Genomic DNA, 23,435 nt, shown 5'->3' with positions numbered 1-23,435 from the left:
TTTCTTTGTTCTGGCTATGATGCAGTGAGTCCTGTAGAAAACTCAAATCAGAGTCTCATCTGAAAATGAGCAAATACTGGAAGGATATTAAGCTTGAGGGTTGTAGCAGTCTCAATCCGCACCTATGAAGGAGCAAAGAAAATAAATATAAAAAAAACAGTTTATGACGAAATCCAAAATAATGATTCCAGTCACATTAAAACAGTGCCAAAGATTTAAAGACAGTAAAAGACAAGTTCGTGGTTTAGGCTTCTAGGGTCTTAAAAAAATGTGGATGATAAAAAACTTAACAAAACATTGTAAGATCTGTACCCGGGAATGCAGACATGTCTCACTCAACACACGCAAGAACATAGCACTGTAAACCTTGATAATAAGGGATTTAATGACATGTATAATAAGGTTAAACTGAAGGAAAATGTGTGCTTTATACCATATTTTTCCAAGATTCAACATTTGGTTTATTGTCATTCCACACACAGTATTTGTAGAGAAATACACACAGGTGAGATGAGATGTTGTTTCTCACTAGCATGACAGTGCCAAGAAGCAAGCAATAATAACAATCAAAGAATATAAATAGCAATAAAATAAGATTAGTAAAAATAGAATAAAATAAAATAGAGACCAGCATTTAGATGGTCAAAAAAAGGCAAAAAGGCACACAAATTTACAACCCAATGCATGAAAAAGAATAACAGCTGTTAAGAAAGCTGAATTTAGATTTCCCTGATAGGTTTGCAAACTTGATAATGTCACTCAGCAATACAATTAATCAAAGTTATGACTGCTAAAGTCAGGTCTTTTGAACACTAGAGAATGGATTGCTACTGTTAATGTGCTTTGACACCCCATGTATTTTCTGAGGTTGCATCGAGTAACTTTCAAAATCCAAGGAAGATGAATAAATTTAACCTTCAGCCATTCTTTAGCCTTCAGTTTGTAAAAAGGAAGTCTTTTTTCCTCACTTGCAGTGATACTGTGATAAACCAGAAGAGGTTAGAAAAGCTGTGGTCTTTCACGTGAGATTTTCCCAGATGTCTCTCGAAAACACTACGCAAAGAAGATGTAAATCAACGCGAAAGCCAAATCTGGCCCAAAATTCATGCGTCAGTTACGTAATTTTAACCTGATGTGTGGGCCCTATGCGCAATATAAAAGTTACACATTGGTGGTACATGCGTAAAAAGTCTGTTAGAATAAATTTGCATGTATCTCACAAAATCACGTACAATTCCAAACATTTTACGTAATAATTGAGTATAAACTACAGAAAAAACTATCAAAAACTTTAGACAGCTTCAAACCAAATTCAGGTAAAGATGTGTTGGCCCAAATGGACATCTGCGCGCTTTGACGAATGATGAACACAACAGTTATGAACTATGCACATCACGCATGTGTCAAGACAGACCGAAATTTCCTCCATGGAAAATGATCAAAATGTATGCAGTGGCTGTGTGACTTGGGCTGAAGCAGGGCAAGCTTTTGTCTTTTTACATCGACATGTTTTGAACACATATCACCTTGATGCAACTGAACACACCACCATGCCTGATGTCTCCTAGGGTCATTGGTTGCTTGATGCTTTCACCAGCCACATGTCATCACTCTTTTTGCAACTGTCAGCAGGTCAGAGCAGCTGTGGTTTGCTTTCCCCCAGTCTTGATGAATTGATAATCTGCAGTAGGTGGACTCACCGGCTAATCTCAGGCCTCCCAACAACATTAATGGTATTTTTGAATAAATCTTCTGGGCTTTATAGCAGTAACGAGTTGAATATTTGGGAGTCTTTCTTCTACCCTACTGGATTTTCCCCTTTCAAACATTTAACAGTCAATGTGCCGCAAAAAATATTTTTCAATCATAAAAATGGATAGAAAAAATAAAATAAAAAACTACTAAACTAAATAAGTTTATGTTTATGCAAATACATAAACTGCTAAATGAAACATGCAGAAACTTAAAACAACATTTTAAAACATTAACAAATATTAAGGCTCAGTGAAAGAATATAGTGATGAAAGCCACGAGTTTACTGGCAACTCAAACCAATAATTTAAGATAATAGACTGCTAAATGAGGCAGTCCTCCTTATGCACATGCATGCATTATCCCTCAGCCAAAATATTTACTTTATGAGAACAGTCTTTCTCAAAATGTTCAGATTGAAATATAAGCAGGTTCAAACCGAATGCAGAAGTGATGAAGAGAACTGTCTATTAAATTGAGATTACTGGGGAAATAAGACATCATTCATGCCAGCAACTGACCAATTGAAGTAGTGGATTAAGACATTTCCCTGCCTCGGAAAAAAGTATTCGAAGATCATTTAAAATTTAAAGAAAAACACAACCACAGTCAGCTTTAGGAAATAAAAAAAAAAGAAGATTCAACACTGGAAAAACTGAATCGAGCTTTAAAAGCTAAAACGAACAGTAAAAACACAAAACTGACATGCTTGTTTAGCTCCTTGAACTTCATAGAACAAGGAACAATCCTAAGGTAAACATGTTCCTGTAAAATAAATAAATATAGGCTAAAATTGACAAAACATTAACAAAGAAAAATGTACTTTTCAGGAATTCTAATACAGCATTACTATTATTATTATTATTATTATTATTACCTATTTATTATGGCAAATTAAGATTTTGAAAAAAACAATAACAATAAAAAAATGTTATTTTTTTATATTTTACATGACATATGCTATATTCTTTTATTTTAATTGTTGAATTGCACTTCAATCCAAAAAAAAATAGTGTATTTAAAAAAAAAAAACGGTCACAAGTCTGTTTTTAGGACAAAGTTGGCAAAACTATTACAAATCATTTCTATCTTCTGGAAACACATTTCAAAAACTGTCAAAGTATGCTCACTCAACTGGGAAACATGGTAAGAAACTTATTTGAACAAGCACTGAAAAATACTGAAAGCAGGGTGACTCAAAATCCACAGCCTAACTCATGATATAAAGCTAAATCAGCAGCAACACTGTAAGGCTAAAGTGACACCCTGCTCTGAGAAGACATGAACAGTATCTCATCTGTCACAGGTCTTTTCTGTCAACACCAGTCTCCATTCAGTGTGTGCCAAGAGGGAGAAATGGAACCTAGGCAACAGAGACTTAACGCTCTGAAAATAACCAGGGGTATCTTAGCTATAAGCTGATAAACTGCATTGAAAATAGCTTGAGCTTTATTTATAATTTTAAAAAAGCTGCTTTACGGGAAGATGTTTTTTTCCGTCAAATTAAAAGACAAACTTCAGTTTAAAATAATTACAGTAACTAACAGTAACAACAATATTTTAGAGGGTGAACACCACCCTCTAAAGTAAAAAAAAAAAAACTCTGCAAAGGAATCACAGAGAATATGTCTTCCAAAGTGCCTTAAGCCTTCAGTGAAGATGAGAACAACTATGCAGAAGCCTTAACAAGAGGCCCTAAAGAGAAGAAAAACATGAAAAGGCAGTTTAAAACGAAAATAAATGCCTTGGATTCTAGCATGTATTATGTTATCTACAGTTCATTGTAGCCCACAAGCTTGGTCCCTTTTTTAGATGACCAGCACCAATTTAGTTTTAATACAAAAGAACCATTCTTTTTCTAATGTTCTTCACACCACAAAGGTGAAAATATTGACAGTACATAAGAACTGGACTAGAGTGATTGTGACGTCACCCATAGAAAACAGCTGACAACTGGTTCCATTGAAATGAAGTCAATTTAGTTGCCATGTTTTCACAATACAGACGTCACCGTGTTGGAAACAGACAACACCAGTAAGCAGTGATTGGTCCGACTTGATCTGAGTCAATATTGGGATGCTTGAAAACCAAAGTGACTGGAGCCAGGTTGGTTCATCAGAGAACCACTAGGCATTTTTTTTTCAAGCTTATGTTCACACACTTTAACTTCAGAAAGCAACTGTTTTATCCAGTGATTTGCCACAAAGACATTATCTCTGTCAGTAAAAAAAAAATTAAAAATCCAAGGTAATTGCAGAGGCATCTGGGTTAGTGGTTTAAATTACATTTAAGAAGAAAAAAGTTGTTCATGCATCAGCTACTTTCATGCTTCCAAATCATCACCTTTAAATTCACTTTTTTAAGATTTGATTAAGGATCACATACTCAACCACTAAACACTAATTCTTAAAAAAAGGCAAGAGGAAAAAGACACAAAATGAACTAGGTAGAGATAAAGGTAGCTTTTGCTCTAATGGATATTAGAGTTAATTGAAGTAAAATGGGTGGCCTCCAGTGTTTCTTATTCCTAACAACCATCTGTCATGACAAAGTAGAAGCAGCCTAAAGTTGGAAAACCTCGACCATTTCAGTTCATTGAACCTCTCATTAAAATACATAAACCAAAATATCAGATAAATAGAATAATTATGGCTTTGGGTGATTCCCAAAAGCAGAAAGACCATTAAACAGCTAAATACGCACTGCTAACTGCAGTTCCCTTTATTAGCATCATTAAAAGTTTATGATCAATAATTAAATTTGCCCTAAGAGTTCTATGCTGGTCCAGGCACAATATTGATCAGTGACCACATCATGATTGGTGAGCTGTTCAGTGATCTAATAGAAGGCTTATGTAAAAGAAAGGGCCATTGGAAATTTAGAAGGCATAATTACCCTCATGAAGAATAGAGCAATTTCCACGTTTTAACATGAGAAATCACCAAATCCGTTCAGCCTCACTAGAAGACTAAATGAAAGTAAATCGAGAAGCCAGTATTTTGTGTTAGTGGGCAACTTTAAAGAGGCTCAATCATTATAAATAAAAACAAATTATATGGACCTTAATGATGAATATCTTCAAACTGGGCCACCTGTACACACGTTTATAATCATACACTGCCAGCTAATTCATTTATTTTAATAAGCATCTATGGCAGACATCAAGTTGAAAAGAAGGGGGTTATGAAAAACCACCTATATAATTCACCGTCCTTTTATGGACATGCATGTCTCTCTATAGTAGCAGAATGGGAAAACAGGAAAAACAGGCAGAGGACCAGGGTTGGCCAGCCCTGATCTAAAACATAACTTCCTTTTCCAATGTGGTCTGTTTTTCAATGGCTTTAAAAGAAATTGTAGTAAATTGAAGAGTTACAAGATAAAAAATACATTAAGTGAAAAGAAATGTATTCTGAGGCAAGAACACAAATTAGAAAACATGACATCCTGGTATTAAAATCATCTTTTCTGATATACTTAGACTTTCACTTACAGTCTCTACTAGTAAGTGCATAAACGTAAATGAAAACCTTGTCAAATTTGCAATCTTTTAGAATTAATGACATGTAAACAGGTACAAACACACAGGTGTCTTTCTTACCACCAGGTCAGGGTCCTGCATGAGACTCAAAATGACCTCGTAGAGTAAAGGTCGCAGGACAGATTTAAACTTGACAGAAATCCATTGTCCTATCAGCCAGATGACTCTCCTGCGTATCAACTTGTACCTGAAGGAGGACAAAACAGAAAGAAAAAAATGGAGACTGGTTCAAAATAAATTTCAAGCACCTACCTTTCACTACCTTTGAATCATTATTTTGGTGGATAAACCAGTAAACCTTTTCCCCATTATACTGATTACGACAAATTAAATATAGAAAGATAGAAAAATGTCTGAAGCTATCATTCAAATGATGAAGTATCTACTTTGGTTTCCAAATCTGGATCATCTGATACATGACAAATATTGAGACTATATAAATGGGAGGAGTAAATGCCACTAATGAACAACCAGCTCATATTAAAATAGTAATTAAAAGACATTTTGGCAAGTAGGAGACTGTTTGAAACTAACATGATGGTTTTCTATTACTTTTTTAAGAAGACATGCACAATAAGCCAGAAGGAATAAGAAAGCACTAAATAGAGTGCAAATACGGAGAACACTCTTGGTATAAAACCAGTTGATTCACAGGCCCACTGGGGCCAAGTGGCAAGTGATGTGAATTAAATTGCCTTGCGATGCATGTTAGCTAGTGATGGTTTTTCAAGAACTCTTTTGGCCAAGTGTCCCTAAACATCTGCCCTTTTAGTATCTGAAGAGGAAACTGTGTCAAGGGACCACCTTGACAAAAATGAGGGAATGGAGGGATAAGAAAACAGAGTGATGAGAGAATACAGAGTGTGGGAAGATAACGCTCTTGTTGGCCTCTCCAACATCCATAGAGTCAACAAACCAAACTTTGGTCAACTAACTGGGGAAAAACACAACAAGGGTATGAGTCAAAGCTTTAAGACGGAATATGACATCATGGACAAAACCAAGTGTGTTTTGCTGCGTGTGGGTGGACACTTGCTCTTTAATACAGATTTTTTCCTTTAAATTTCAAAGACAACCATCACAAACGTTGGGCCAAATTCCTATTTATAAGACGATAAGACAAAATGGCTTTAAATGCAAGAGCTGTTTCTTTAACAACCTTTGTAGGGGGGCAACATGTGATATGTGGCTCCAACATGACAGCATGTACACCTGCACCAGTAATCATGTTGGAAACTGCCTGACACCCACTCAAAATGAGTGACAATGCACATAAATAATACATTCACAGGTGATAATAGGCTGCCACACAACCAGAAATGAACTCGGCTAACTTTCTGATTTTCTTTTTTCTTTGCTCTCTAATCTTTAAGAAACTAAAGTTTTTTTTTTTGTTTTTGTTTTTTGTTTCAGTGCTGCTTTTGCCAATTCCAACATTCCAACAGCTTTTGTTTAAAGTACCGTAATACACATTTGGATAAAATAAATAATAGAAATAACGTTAATCCGAAATTGTAGTTATTTTGCTAAACCTGTGGAGAACACTCAAAGTGACAAAAATAAATAAATTGAATATGAATAAATGTGAAACTTCTGCAAAAGTTAACCTAATTTTTTTGTAATTTACATCATTAGAACTGGAATTATTTGGTAGCCATAGATCAACAGCAAAAATACTAGATTGGATTAAGATTTAAAAAATATGCCAAATACATGGTTATAAACCAAAAGTAATTGTGATATTCCACATTCTTTGATACTATTTCTAATACTTATAAATTAAAATAATGAATATTTACTCCGTAATAAAAAAAATGTGACTAAATACAAAATCTTTTTGTCTGAAAGCTATTACAACAACAAAAATAGTAACGTTACAATGAGTAACTTACAGTTCTGCAAAAGGGTATAGTGGTATATTTTTTATCAACGCAATAGAAAGGTTTAAGGTTATAATCTCTAAGTACGGTATACAAATGTATGTTTCAGGACTTGTCAAATACAGAATATCTGTTTTAGCTGCAGCATCAAGAGTTGTCAGCTAAAAAAGTACATATAAAGAATGAAAAAGGAGCTAGAGGGACGAGCTGACAAGAGTTTCATTCTGCCAGTCAAAGGTTGAACATGACTCATCAACTCTCACATGTTCTCAAAATACAACCATGTCCCAAACTGAACTAAACACATGTAACAAAAGCTAAACAAGATAGATTTCCCAAAGTTAGCCTAACCTTTTCTTATTGCAGTGTCATTTATTGTATTTTAAATCATGTTGGCTATCACATTTCAATGATTTCTAGCAATGTACTACCGGTATGTTAAATCTATTGCCAAATCCCTCAACCATGTCATTCCGTCTCTGTTCTCCTAAAACAAGTTCTGCTAATTCAAACAAAAAGAACATCTTCAAGTCAAGATTTCTAACAAAGAAAACAAAATGTTTTGTTTCACTAAAATGCACTCATATCAGTTTTCATGAGATTGATAGAGGTTGCTGATATTGCAGTGCAGCATGAGTGCATGATGAATTGTGCTGCCTTATGCAAAACAAATTCCATGAGTTTGCCAAAGCACTGTGTAAGCTGGCTTGTAGAATCAATCTTAAAGTTTAATTACAATGGTTCACTTTCACATCACCTTCAAGACGTATCATCTGTAAAATCCCAAAGATAGATAATGCCTGCCCGCATCAGTAACATTTAAACAAGAAACTAAACAGCATATTTTCTAAAGATTATCTGGGTCACAATAGCCCAAGTAGAGATACAAAAATCTACCTCCCTTCAGACATTTTCCAAACCTCATCCAAGGTGATGCTGAGCCATCAAAGATAAAAGCCTATCCAGCTAGAATTGGGTTTGCCCTGAGGCCTCCTGCCAGTGAAACATGTCAAAAATACCTCCAGTAAAAGGGTCTTGAAGGCAAGATATCTAAACAACCCAGACTGGCACCCTGTCCATACTAAACAGGAGCATCAGGATTCCAATAGTGTACCTGGAAAAACAAGTCCCCTTCCATACTTTCACAAATTAGACCTGTTGACCTCTGGAAGACTATTGCTATGACTTATATTTTTGATTTATTGGTTTCATGCTGAATCAAGAGCTTATAACTATGATTATACCATGGTTCGGCTGAGTACTCTATTCTGATTGGCTGCTGGGAGTGGATGAAAAAGTGATAATCCACAGTGAATGATGATAAAATGAAAATCAGATACAAACGAAATTATTGGAAGAAAAAAGTACAAAGGTAAAAGTATTACATGATCTTCTTAACTATATAAGCTACTAAGTTACTAGTAACTTTGGCTGATAATAGGGAGAAGGTTAGATTTATTATTGATTTCTTCAATCTTTCTGACAGAATCTGTAAATTTGTAAAAAGGCAAAAATATTCTAGTCCTTCCTAATCCAGCCCATCGAGACGACTGTTGTTGTGATTTTGGGCTATACAAATAAAATTGAATTGAATTAATCATTACACCCTCTTTAAACCTGCTTCTCTTCAGATGTTAGGGTGTCTTACATCTATCCAAAGTAAAGTTAGTCACAAATTCTAAAGCCTCTGTAGCAGATTGTGCTTAAGGGACTCTTTTGAGACAGCTTATTTGATAGTGGTGGTTTCTGAAAAATATGTGAAACATGTATGAGTTCAGTGACGTGCAGTCAGACGAGGCAAGTGAGGCTCAGCCTCACCTGTCATTGTGATAAAATAGAAAAACGTACATTAAGTAAATATTATTTTCCACTGATCCGTGTTAAATAAACATTTTCAGTTGACAAGACACGTTTTCCACAGTTTTTGAGGTTAAAATCGGCGAATTTGAGAGTTGCGCGACCACTTACGGAGCGGAAACTCCAGGAGAGGCTCCGGAGCGCTTCGCCTGGGAGTAATGCCCAAATTCGAAGTCACTATTTTTCCATAAATAGTAGGGGTAGGAAGAAGCCATAGGGAAAGGGGTAGAATTCGGATTCGGTCTTATTGTCATGTTGGACAGTGAAAGCCATTGTTATGGCTTGTAACTAAAGGGGTTGGATCCCTCTGTAAGTCTGGAGGTTCATTCCACACATGACATGGCGTGTTCTTAGGCACTGTTTCAGGGAATTTTAGTGGAAGGTGTGTATGAGACTACCAGTAGGCCAACACAGAATACTCTCCCTGGGTTTTATGGAATGGATGTAATTGCACCCATTTTGTTTTACGCTGTATTGGGTGGGGCTTCTGCGCAAATGTAGGTAACTGTGTATACCTCCATTCAGTCTTTCAAGTAGAGCTTGTCTAACAATATTGAAGTCTCCCATAAGAGTGGTGTAAGAATGTTGGGTTAAGGCAGTGCTTCTCAATAACTCCTTTGCCAGGCCCCCCATAGGAAAAAAAAAAATGTTTCTAAATGATTGATTTTTCTATTTATGATCTCAAAAAGTGCAGCTGTTTTCCTGCATTACCTGCTGTATTTCTGTCAAATACTGACACACTAAACCACAGGCAGACAAAGAATACATTTATGGAAAATAAAGACACGTCATCAAAATGTCTACAATAGTTCATGAAGAATGACATTATTAGCATGAGCTGAGTCATCTAAAGCCACTTGATGATGGTGTCGCAGTTAACCACAGCCCCTCTAAGAGGGAGTGAGAGCCGCGGGCAGCGCAAGAGGTGAGAGGCGCAGTGCAGGGAGGGGCGGAGAACAGTAATAAAAGGTTTTCCCCGGAAACCCTTGAAGTTTGAACACAGGACTAGCAGAAAAATCAATAATGAGCAAAGATGAATGTTTTTCATGTGTCTATTATAGTTCCAATCACGCAGCATATGCAGAACTTAAAAAAAAAAAAATAAATAAATAAAACTTTCCAAAAAAAAATAGTGCGGTGATGCACAGTGTTCGCAGAATTCGACACATGCACAGAATTCACCAAGCGTTGGATTGTTCACCCACTAATAGGGAACGTGAGCTGGGATTAGACCGTCGTGAGTCAGGTTAGTTTTACCCTTACTAACACATTTTTTCTTGAATGTGAGCCTAAGCCAAACTTTTGTCAACTTTCTCCTGAGAGCTCAGACATCTAATCCTTTTTAGTTGAGGCAGATTATCAAGTGGACCGTCACCCCAGTTTGGCAACCCAGATGCATCATCCCTGACCTCCAAAAAGTGAAGTCGACTCCATCTCTTCTTCCCAACAGTGTTTCCCCCTTCTTCATTATCTGACAGTTTGCCAGCACCCCCTCCAGCCACAAAAGAAAGTCCTGTTCTGCAGTTTCACAAAACATCTCCCAGACTAGAGTTGCTGCTTCAGAAATCATGTACGTTTTCAACTCGGCCTGCCCGGGGCCATCAGCTTCCTCTATAGTTCCAAAAGTTCAAAAAAAAGAGAAAATAGAATCCAACTGTTAATTTGTGGCAAACAGGGAGCAAGAAAGGAAAACAAAATTATAGTGCATTAGTCATTCAAGAGAGTGATTTTTCAAACACAAAAAGGTCAAGTCACAAAAACATTGTGTGAAATGCCAAAGTAATTTTTTCTCCTTTTTTTTTTTTACCCCGTTTTATCCCGACATCGAAATGACAAAACACTACATCTGCATCTCCCCGCCTGATATGGAGATTTTTTTTTAATCTATTGAAATAAGCACATGCAACTAAACCAGGGAACATTGACAGGTATTTCTTTGTCAGAGAATGAGTCATGTGGTTACTGCTGCATGTCCATGAACATTTGTGTTTGTGCACTTTTTTTTCCCTGAGCTTTTAACATTTAGGTACAATGATTCATTACATCACATGAAGCAATTAGAGGCTAAGCAATGAAGAACAAACAGGACGTATGTAAAAATCAATAAAAAATGTCCAGCTATGAATGCAAACGGAAGGTATCTAGCATTATACCAAAGTGTGACTAGTAACTATGGTGCCAAAGGTCCAAAACTGAGTTTGTACGTAAAGGCTAAAAGATGATTACCCATTTTGTTCCTGGGTGAAAAAGAAGCTATTGAAATGTACAAACCAATGGCCCTCATATATGAATAATTTCACTACATTATTATAAAATAATAAACTCCACAGAAAACAAGCCCCCCTTTTCAGGCTGACTGCAGGAAATAGTTCTTAGGCCAGAGTAGCCGAGAACTTACTAACGTTGAATTTTGACCAGTTTTTGGTTCCAGACTATAAGAAATCAATATTTGTCTGATTTTCGGTGTTGAGAGTAGCCAATTACAAAAGTAATGTACTACAGTAACATTATACTTGTTTTCTTTAAAGTAGTAAAAGGCATTACTCATAAATTTTGAGTAATATTTTACTCATTATGTAGTCAGTAAGTTGTGTTTTGAGTGACAGCACAAGATTGTTCAATGTGGCAAGAGCATGTAGCATTAAAAAATTAGAATAAAAAAATCACACAATTCTTTCTTTCTACTTAAGTCACTTAAAGATTCTTTTATTTATTTTAATCTACTAAGCCACATTTCCTGATAAGGTTCACTAACACAAACACTTATTCCATTTTTGTGTTCCTAATTAATTCCTCTAGTCTTGTTTTTTAACAGAGCCAGCATCTGTCTGTATAATTATTGTGATCTAACAAGTGTAGCAATTTTAACGTGCAATTATTATCAGGTAGCATTTGTTTAAGTCTTTCTGGGGCACACAGGTTTCAGGTTTGCACTCTTATTTTCTTTTTTTAAAGCAGAAAACCTTAATTCGAATTTTTAATGGGCTAAATTGACTGCAGCTGATAAACGATATTATTAAGAAAGCGGTGTTAAACCATTTCCCCTCTCATCTAAATGTAAAATGTTCTGCAGTTTATTTGTAACTTCAGATTTGACGTTCTACTCCCGCAGGTTTTACAAAGAAAGTAACTTCAGAATGATTCAGAAGTCATAAAATGCTTCAAAATTCTAAGACTATTACAGTAAAGAAGAGAAATAACTCCTATTTAATAACAAGTAACTTGCACAACATTCATAATATAAGACAATTGCTATTAATTCCTACAAGATAAAATTATTTATCTCTCTCTCTGGCGGCTTTGAGTCCGAGTGGAGCCGCAAAGACAGAAGCAGCAGTTCAGGATCCCCGGATTTCAAGAAAAGGGTACAACGTGGAATTTTTGTACCGACTGCTTTGTTTCTTGTAGCGCTTATATGAATTTATTAATGTTAATTTAAAAAATAAATAAAAAATAACAGAAGGGACTAGGGCACTTTGTTATATGAGGCAAAAAGGGCAAGTGTGGCCCCATGTGTGCACATGCCTGACGACAGGACTGCTAGAAGTCTGTCTACAGATTGTGCATAACTTATTATGCTGCATAATTATTTTGGCTCAGTTGGAACTGTTGCTTGTGTGTGAATGCTTGTGTTACCTTTCTTTATGCCTGTAAATCTGCTATATCGGATATTTAGATTAGATCTCGGAAAGTCTGCATGATGGCATTCAAAAGTTATGTCAGAAGTGAGACGAGACAAAGACTAAAAAAAGAAGTTTTATTGCTTAATTAAATACTAGAATATTAACAAAAACATTGGCCTGTTAAAAAAAAGACATTAAATGAAGCTGGTTTGGGAGCTCACAGCAGAAAACCGACTAACACTAAGTAAGTACGTGTGGATGTAAACGGAATTGCTTTTCACCTCATGTCACAGTCCAATAATGCAACTTCTCCTCTTTATCCTAGGAGGAAGTCATGCACTGCCTTCCTGTGCCTTATCCGTAAACTCACATGTCCATTACAATGTTTAAGACTTGCTGTAGAGGTCTGCCTGGTCAGGACGCCCACAAGTCCAACAACCACCACCACCTGCAACTCTAATCTTTTTCTTTTTCTCTCTGAAACTGGACAAAAACCTGATGCAAAGATTTTTATTAGCATAAGATCACAATATAATTAATGACTCAAGTACTCTTGCCATTGAACTATTGCTACGAAATACTTCAAGAGAAGCATATAAAAGTCTTATGAACACAACAGCAGAAACAGATGCTTGAAAATAAAACCAACTGTTAGTCATAAATTGCTAAATAAGACAAAATCTATTGATCAAAAACAATAGGATATAAAATGACAAAAAAAAATGAAGAGGTTAAAGGAAAATTAAAAATCAATAGCACCAAGGATGCCCTTCCCCATAGAGACATCACTGAAACTATCATACAGAGAGCTGGGATGCAAGATAAACTTCAGTTCTCTACATATGAGGCTCAAGTTTAACGACACCATAATCCATTTAAAACAGACGTGTTTGCACATAACTGAGGATATTTATTTTAACACATTTTATCTTAATGTGTAAAACAAAGATGAAGATCAAGGTTTTTTAAAGCATATTGTATTTAACTGCAAATACCCAAAGGACTAAAAAGGCAGACAGTGGAGCAGCTAGGAATATTCTGTTAACAGCAACAAATGTATTAAAGACAGAAGAATAGGCGTCTGTGTCTTCTCCCCATAAGATTACCGGTGTGCCAAAATAGGAAGAAAATTCTGCTATATCGGGTGCTTCTGATCTAAATTATTTGATTTTCTTGCTCATACTAAAATGATGCCTGAAATAATTTCCAGCTATGAAAAAGAAAAGTAGAAAAAAAAAATCACTTCTATTTTTGCTTTTAAGTAGATGCTACATTTAGATAATTTTGAAGCAGAAGTGGTTTGTAGCAGGTTTGCTACAACCAGCATTAAAGGGTTAAAAACGTTCATTAACATCTATAACAAGGGGGGGGGGGGGGGGGGTTACATTACCAAATATTTTCTTATTGACAGAGGAGTTACATTCTGTATTGTTGTTTTTTTTTGCTAAAAATGATTTACACAGGTTCTTTTGTCTTTATTGGGGGTGTAAGATTTAATTGATTATTCGATTTCTATTCCTACAATCAAACCAGATTGATCTGTCTGGATTCGCCATCAATTATTGTTTACTTATTTATTTACACTTGCTTATCTTGCAAGAAATGCAAGGAATCTGGAAAACTTCACCAGCTCTGTTCAGTACCCAGGTCACACTGGTTGAATTTTTGGTTTAAAATGTCCTGGATTGATTTTAGGTCAGTGAATCGGACCGCATTGGATCGTTCAAAATGAACCAAATTTGAAAGGGAATCGAATCGCCAACCACAATTGAATTGAGTCGTATCGTTGCTCAAATGAATTGTTACACCCCAATCATTATTTGTGTTACTACTATATTATCAAAGTTGATTCAGGAATAAATTAAACGGTAAAGAAAGAAAACCCAGTGATGGTGTTTGAAGTTAACACGGAGGAAGGTTAATTTAGGTGAGAAGAAAGCCTTCATATTCAGCACATAGACAGAATATAGAGATTTAGTTGCAGAAAAGGAGAAAAAAAAAACACTCACGAAATAGATCAAAAATACCACAGCTTTTATATTTATGCCGAATCTTTGCTTCTTTTCAGAATGTACATCAAAAGAATAAGTTAATCCAACATTTGATGAAACCAACTTCACTTAACACAGCACAGTGAAAATCTGTGATTTTATCAAGTACGGCAATGCATCCACAACCGACTAATATCTAGGAGAACCTTTTGTGTTTCATACAATGATTAATTTTACAGTTTGGGGGAAAATAAAGCAATTTTTAATAAACTGTTTTATTGCATCTATAAAAGTAAATGATATTGCTACTGCTTTATGAGGCTGTTGGTTTACTTTAATCCCATCAACATAAAATGTATCTGTATATTTGTTTGGTGGTGTAACTTTTTCAACAAAATGTATTATAGTTGTTATAGTTATGTATTATAGTTGTATTATAGTTGTTATCAAAGGATTAGGTAATGAATTTTAGAAGTTTGTAAAAGAAAATTCCAAAATCAAAATGAATATGCTTTTTATTCACTAAACTAGCATACAGAATAGGAGGGTTTATTTTAGTTTATTTTAGTTTTTAGCAATAAAAACTAAAAGAAATGGGGCAAAACTTATACAGGATGTTTTTCTTCAGAAATGTAATTCATGCTAATATATTCCAAGATGACATCTCTTGCTCTGTTTACTCATTGTCTGTATTTGATTAAATTGGAAGAATTCAAACCAGTCATATAGAGACAATCTCCAAATAAAAGATCTAAGTAAGAGTGGAGGGTTCACTCACACATGCACCGTGTAGTTCCAGGGCAGCAGTGACATCAGCCTGTCTCCACCCTGACGTAAGCACTAACCTGAGCAGCTGACCCTCCGAGTGCTGCAGGCTTTTTTGTTTTTGTTGCCGTAGGCCCTGAATGTAAAAGCTAGTCCTTTGTTCTTCATCCCAATCAAAGCACCTTGCCTTTGGCCACTCTGTCTTTTATCCAGCCAGTACTAAAATCATTCGTCTGGCATTTTACGGCTTCATAAACTGAGCTGACTTCACTTCTTTTTCAGTTTTTCATGCATCTTGTTTTTATTTGTCTGCAAGAGTGCTGGAGTGATGCTGTATTACCATAGTCTTGAGAAAGACGATGATAAAGGAAAAAGTATGTTTTTGCTGGGCTGCATTGGAGTGTAGTGGTTAGAACACTCGCCCCAGAGCAAAAAGGTCTTAGTTTGAATTCCTCTCTGTTTGGAGTTTGCATGCTCTTGGACACGTGTGGGTTTTCTCTGGGTACTCCGGTTTCCTCCCAAATGGCAAAAACATTCTTCATTGGTTGATTGAAGACTGAATTGCCCCTAGGTGTGAAGATGAATGTGTGTTTGATTGTGTGGCCTTGCGACAAATTGACAAACTATTTAGGGGGTACACTGCCTTTGTCCAATAGTAGCTTGGATAGGCTCCAGCAACCATGAAACCCCAAAAGGAATTAAGCGTTTTGAAGATGAAAATGGATGGAGTTTTTATTTGTTGTGTAAAGCAAAAATATCAATAAGAATAGTATAGTACTAGAATACTATCTGACTAAAAAGATTTACTTCAGCAATAGGAACAAATTGACTGCATGATGAGTCAAAATAGTAGACAATACCTGTGATGGCTGACTTGCAGCTCTCCAAGAAGCTGATTCTTGAACCACTGATCAAAGTCCACACTGTCAAACAGCTCATACGCTGCAAGTCCCACTGCGTTGTATACTGAGGGGAAACAGAAACACAAAAACCAAACGTGGATTCCTGTGTTCACTAAGGAAAACAGCATGAGCTCTGTTTCAAGAGCTTTAAAATAAAACAGCCTTTAATTAGATAGCCCTTAGTGACAAAAAAGTAAAATAATAATATAAAGAAAGAAAACAAAAAAACAAGAATATTGGTAATAACTTGAGCTCAATGATTAACATATCATATTTCAAAATAGCTTTCACTGTTCCAATTTGTTAAAAGTGCCGTTGAGGCTGGTAAAGTTTTGCAAAAAGAAAAAAATATATCTAAAAGCACCAAATGATATTTTTGTCTCCTGAAACAGTTTTATGACAGCAGATTCATTATCCTTTCCACTCTTAATCACCGCTGTCAGTACACTGCATGTGATCTCCACAGGCATCCGGCTATCTGCGCCTCTCATGGCACGCAATCATTGGACTGTACTTCCAAATTAAACTGTTGAAGTGACAATTCTGGTTAAACAAGGACTAATAAGCACTCAATTGGTGTATAAGAAAAAGGCTGAAACAGGTATTTAAAAAGACAATAATAAATGAACTATTGTTCAAAAGATGAACAATAGCCAAATCTAATGAATGGACGCCCATGACGATGGTCAGACTTTCTGGATAGGGAAAAGTCCAAATTTAACTGACCTGCATCCTTCATCAGCAGCTGAACGGGGTTTTCTACGTTGGTTGGGCCTTTGAAGACAAAAAAACTAGATGTGAGACATAAAGACTTTCACAATAACAGCTAGAGCCACATACTATTTGCTAATAATCACAGCAGTTGGGAGGAGAATAATGGACCCAGTGACCACATCAGAATTTAAAGAGGCCTTGGCCTTGGTGCGTCAATTATGCTCAAGTCCTTTTATCAGCCTGTTCTCCCCCTTTGTTATAATGCATGTTCTGTACCCAGCCTTCACAAATCAATAGATCTCTTCCCTCAACAACATAATTACTCAGTCAGGCTTTTTACCCCCTATTCTCCCGCAGAACCAGCTTTCACTCTTGAAAGAAAGCAGCTTAAGAGACAAGGCAGAAGAAAACTGCTGTTGTCCATAAATATGAGTGATGGAGCCACTATTGCCCAATCTAAGTAACCAAGCAAAAAATATAAGGCAAGATATTTCCCAAAAGTCAGTTTAAGAATCAAAGCTTACTTAAGAAATATTAACTTTTGGTCATTATTTTTTCACAGGAAAAGAAAAGGAAATGTAAGCTTGCACAGTATTTGAGGATAAAGAGCATGTAATAATTCACATTTTCAAACAATTGTTAAAATACCTGCAAGAGTTTAAATATGCAAACGAGTCTGTGGTTAACAGCAAGGTTACGGTCCTTAATGAGCTGCTGCACTTTCTGATTGAAGGGAAACACGACCCTAACGAAAGCGCCGTCATTTGAAACAAAGGAAAGGATTATGCAAGAAAGGAATTTAACACCCAATGTTGCAATCCATCACTGCGGAAACGTAGGTTAAAGTGATAATTGGTGATGAGTCACCGAGTAGAGGACATGATATGGTAATGTTTGTGCAGTCCCAGTTAAAGGTATAATTAATGGATTGTCATTTAAAGCCGCAAGCGGCGTTGTATGGCCCGCAGACGCAACCCGCCTTCCACGCCCACCTCTACGCACCACCGCCTCCCTCACTGCCCTCACTGCCCACAAATTAAATGCTAGTCAAAAAAGCATTTGCTTATTATGTTAACTATGCTAGCTATGCTAATGTAGCTTAAAGTGCTAGCATAGCGATCAGCATCATCAACTGACTCAGAAAAACACATTTCCTAAAATGCTAATTATGCTAACTATGCTAGTAATGCTAACATAGCTAAAAGTGCTAGCATAGCGATCTGCATCATCAACTGACTCAGAAAATCACATTCCTCCATTGGTGAGAGCTATATGTCATAAGTTGATAAAAAAAAACACTTTTTCCAAAATGGCGGCTTTTCTGTTGATTTTATCTCCATAGCAACCATTTTATGTTTTTGTCCCCTTGGGAGGACGAACAGATTGACGTCAGTTTCGGACAAATCGGTAAAAGTAAACTTTTTGTTGTCCTTAGCAACAGTGGTTTTATGCTAACCACGCCCACATTCCTTATATGTCCATATCCAGTGTTTTTCAATGTATTCTGTTTCAGGCATTAATGCATGCATTCAATTTTCACTGTATTGTATTGAAAGGCATGGGAGTTATAACAGTGCGCCACTTTGCTAGCATGCCACGCGCACGCCGTTCAAAATCTACAACTTCTAATTCCAACATTTTTTCCACAGTAGCTTGCCATTGATGCCCAAAAAGTTTCGAGACAATCGATGAAAATTTCAACGACAAGTTTAAGTTTGAATCCAGTGGTAAAGGTGTTTTTTATATAAAATTCAAGATGGCCGCCTTTTCCCGAGGTCAAAGGTCGACGAAACTCCAAAGGTGATTGTAGACTTACGCTAAGGACATGCGAGTCAAATTTCGTCAAAATCGCTCGAAAAAAAGTTCATTTTTCCATATTGTGTAAAATCGCGAAAAACTCTAAATGGCAGATTTTGGCACAAAATGGCCGCCAAACCGTAGGTCGTGTCGCCATCACGTAATGATTTCAAAACTTTATTTGGATATACCCGACAAAGTTATCTGGGTTTCGTTAGCCGATTCTTAAAAATAAAATCCGATTTTTTTTTTTTTTTGCCGAGTCAGCACTTTTTTTTGCGATCGTTTTTTGTTTACCACGGCCACATTCCTTTATCGATTTTGTCGTATGTGATATCGTTTTGTTCAGTGTGGGCCAGGGAATTGCATATTTTAGTTTCAGGCTATTCCGATAAAATATGTGCGAGCTAGCTAAAACGGCGACGGTTGCGAATTCGCCACGCGGACGCGTTTCAAATTCTACAACTTCTAATTCCAACATTTTTTCCACAATTGATTGCCATTGATGCCCGAGAAGTTTCAAAAAGATCGAAAAAAATCCCTAGGACGAGTTTTCGTTTGTATCCGTTACTAAAGGTGCTTTTTTATGAAAATTCAAGATGGCCGCCCCTTGCCAAGGTCAAATGTCAACGAAACTTCTTTGGCAGTTGTAGAATCGTGCTAGTGGCATGTGTGTGCAATTTCGTGAAAATCGCTCAAACAAAAGTATCGTTTTCCCATATTGTAAAAAAACACGAAAATCGCCATCTCTCTGTGTTTTTCCACAAAATGGCCGACAAGCCGTAGGTCGTGTGGCCATCCCATAATGATTTCATAACTTCTTTGGGATATCTCCAACACACGTGTTTTGGTTTCGTAACTGTATTTCGAAATATTTTTTTTTGGCCCCATAAGCGATTTTAGGCCCATTCATTTTTTTGACGGGAACGCTCGCCGTGATGTCATCATCGTGGGGGGGGTGATGTTCTCTTTGCCGAAAATTTATTTTCAATTTATCCTAGGTGTGTGCCAATTTTGGTGAGTTTTCGGGTATGTGGCGGGGGTCAAATTTGCGATCTACGGATCCGTTAGAAACGGGAAGAATAATTAAAGCCGCAAGCGGCGTTGTATGGCCCGCAGACGCAACCCGCCTTCCACGCCCAACTCTACGCACTACCGCGGCCCTCTCCGCCCTCACCGCCCACAAATTAAAAGCTAATCAAAGCTGGATTTGCTCATAATGCTAACTATGCTAACTATGCTAATTTGACTAAAAGTCCTAGCATAGCGATCAGCATAATCAACTCTCTCAGAAAAACACATTTCCTAAAATGCTAATTATGCTAACTATGCTAGCTATGCTAATGTGCCTAAATGAGCTAGCATTGCGATTAACATCATCAACTGACTCAAAAAAACACATTTCCTAAAATGCTAATTATGCTAACTATGCTAGCTATGCTAATGTGGCTAAAAGTGCTAGCATAGCGATCAGCATCATCAACTGACTCAGAAAAACACATTACCTAAAATGCTAATTATGCTAACTATGCTAACTATGCAAATGTGGCTAAAAGTGCTAGCATAGCAATCAGCATCTTCAACTGACTTAGAAAAACACATTACCTAAAATGCTAATTATGCTAACTATGCTAGCTATGCTAACATAGCTAAAAGTGCTAGCATAGCGATCAGCATCATCAACTGACTCAAAAAAACACATTTCCTAAAATGCTAATTATGCTAACTATGCTAGCTATGCTAATGTGGCTAAAATTGCTAGCATAGCGATCAGCATCATCAACTGACTCAGAAAAACACATTCCTCCATTGGTGAGAGTTATATGTCATAAGTTGCTAAAAAGCCCACTTTTTCCAAAATGGCGGCTTTTCTGTTGATTTTATCTCCATAGCAACCATTTTATGTTTTGGTCCCCTCGGGAGGACGAACAGATTGACGTCAGTTTCGGACAAATCGGTAAAAGTAAACTTTTTGTCGTCCTTAGCAACAGTGGTTTTATGCTAACCACGCCCACATTCCTTATATGTCCATATCCAGTGTTTTTCAATGTATTCAGTTTCAGGCATTAATGCATGCATTCAATTTTCACTGTATTGTATTGAAATGCATGGGAGTTATAACAGTGCGCCACTTTGCTAGCTTGCCACGCGCACGCCGTTCAAAATCTACAACTTCTAATTCCAACATTTTTTACACAGTAGCTTGCCATTGATGCCCAAAAAGTTTTGAGACGATCGAAGAAAATTCCAACGACAAGTTTACGTTTGAATCTGGTGGTTAAGGTGTTTTTTATAGAAAATTCAAGATGGCCGCCTTTTCCCGAGGTCAAAAGTCGACGAAACTCCAAAGGTGATTGTAGACTTACGCTAGGGACATGCGAGTCAAATTTCGTGAAAATCGCTCAAAAAAAAGTTCATTTTTCCATATCGTGTAAAAACGCGAAAAACTCAAAATGGCAGATTTTGGCACAAAATGGCCGCCAAACCGTAGGTCGTGTGGCCATCACGTAATGATTTCAAAACTTTCTTTGGATATACCCGACAAAGTTATCTGGGTTTCGTTAGCCGATTCTTAAAAATAAAATCCGAAAAAATTTTTTTTTGCCGAGTCAGCACTTTTTTTTGCTACCGTTTTTTTGTTTACCACGGCCACATTCCTTTATCGATTTTGTCGTATGTGACATCGTTTTGTTCAGTGTGGGCCAGGGTATCGCATATTTCAGTTTCAGGCTATTCCGATAAAATATGTGCGAGCTAGCTAAAATGGCGACGGTTGCGAATTCGCCACGCGCACGCGTTTCAAATTCTACAACTTCTAATTCCAACATTTTGTCCACAGTAGCTTGCCATTGATGCCTGAGAAGTTTCAAAAAGATCGATAAAATTCCCTAGGACGAGTTTTCGTTTGTATACGTTACTAAAGGTGCTTTTTTATGAAAATTCAAGATGGCCGCCCCTTCCCAAGGTCAAAGGTCAACAAAACTTCTTTGGTAGTTGTAGAATCGTGTTTGTGGCATGTGTATGAAATTTCGTGAAAATCGCTTTAACAAAAGTGTAGTTTTCCCATATTGTCAAAAAACACGAAAATCGCCATTTCTCTGAGTTCGCCACAAAATGACCGCCAAGCCGTAGGTCGTGTGGGCATCCCATAATGATTTCATAACTTCTTTGGGATATCTCCAACACGCGTGTTTTGGTTTCGTAACTGTATTTCAAAATATTTTTTTTGGCCCCATAAGCGATTTTCGGCCCATTCATTTTTTTTACGGGATCGCTCGCCGTGATGTCATCGACTTCGGGGGGGTGGCGTTCTCTTTGCCAAAAATTCATTTTCAATTTATCCCAGGTGTGTGCCAATTTTGGTGAGTTTTCGGGTATGTGGCGGGGGTCAAAATTAAGCTCAAAGACGCCGTTATAGGACAAGAAGAATAATAATTAAAGCCGCAAGCGGCGTTGTATGGCCCGCAGACGCAACCCGCCTTCCACGCCCAACTCTACGCACTACCGCGGCCCTCTCCGCCCTCACCGCCCACAAATTAAAAGCTAATCAAGGCTGGATTTGCTCATAATGCTAACTATGCTAACTATGCTAATGTGACGAAAAGTCCTAGCATAGCGATCAGCATAATCAACTCTCTCAGAAAAACACATTTCCTAAAATGCTAATTATGCTAACTATGCTAGCTATGCTAATGTGCCTAAATGAGCTAGCATTGCGATTAGCATCATCAACTGACTCAAAAAAACACATTTCCTAAAATGCTAATTATGCTAACTATGCTAGCTATGCTAATGTGGCTAAAAGTGCTAGCATAGCGATCAGCATCATCAACTGACTCAGAAAAACACATTACCTAAAATGCTAATTATGCTAACTATGCTAACTATGCTAATGTGGCTAAAAGTGCTAGCATAGCAATCAGCATCTTCAACTGACTCAGAAAAACACATTACCTAAAATGCTAATTATGCTAACTATGCTAGCTATGCTAACATAGCTAAAAGTGCTAGCATAGCGATCAGCATCATCAACTGACTCAAAAAAACACATTTCCTAAAATGCTAATTATGCTAACTATGCTAGCTATGCTAATGTGGCTAAAATTGCTAGCATAGCGATCAGCATCATCAACTGACTCAGAAAAACACATTCCTCCATTGGTGAGAGTTATATGTCATAAGTTGCTAAAAAGCCCACTTTTTCCAAAATGGCGGCTTTTCTGTTGATTTTATCTCCATAGCAACCATTTTATGTTTTGGTCCCCTCGGGAGGATGAACAGATTGACGTCAGTTTCGGACAAATCGGTAAAAGTAAACTTTTTGTCGTCCTTAGCAACAGTGGTTTTATGCTAACCACGCCCACATTCCTTATATGTCCATATCCAGTGTTTTTCAATGTATTCAGTTTCAGGCATTAATGCATGCATTAAATTTTCACTGTATTGTATTGAAATGCATGGGAGTTATAACAGTGCGCCACTTTGCTAGCTTGCCACGCGCACGCCGTTCAAAATCTACAACTTCTAATTCCAACATTTTTTCCACAGTAGCTTGCCATTGATGCCCAAAAAGTTTTGAGACGATCGAAGAAAATTCCAACGACAAGTTTACG

General features: G+C 36.9%; 1 protein-coding gene across 1 annotated transcript in view; it reads right to left on the bottom strand.

Moving 5' to 3' along the window:
* ipo11 (importin 11) overlaps positions 1-23,435 on the bottom strand; it is a 136,034-nt gene that overhangs the window by 67,210 nt on the left and 45,389 nt on the right. The window contains exons 14-17 of the mRNA XM_023958341.2: positions 17,038-17,085; positions 16,270-16,375; positions 5,354-5,480; positions 89-122 (exon numbers count right to left, since the gene is read on the bottom strand). Of these exons, the coding sequence (XP_023814109.1) occupies positions 89-122; positions 5,354-5,480; positions 16,270-16,375; positions 17,038-17,085 (315 nt within the window). The remainder of the gene's footprint in view (positions 1-88; positions 123-5,353; positions 5,481-16,269; positions 16,376-17,037; positions 17,086-23,435) is intronic.

Source organism: Oryzias latipes, chromosome 9 (assembly GCF_053564925.1).
Source record: "Oryzias latipes strain Hd-rR chromosome 9, Olatipes_Hd-rR_3.1".
Taxonomy (NCBI): domain Eukaryota; kingdom Metazoa; phylum Chordata; class Actinopteri; order Beloniformes; family Adrianichthyidae; genus Oryzias; species Oryzias latipes.
The sequence above is the reverse complement of the archived record's forward strand: the minus strand, read 5'-3'. Positions and strand labels throughout refer to the sequence as shown.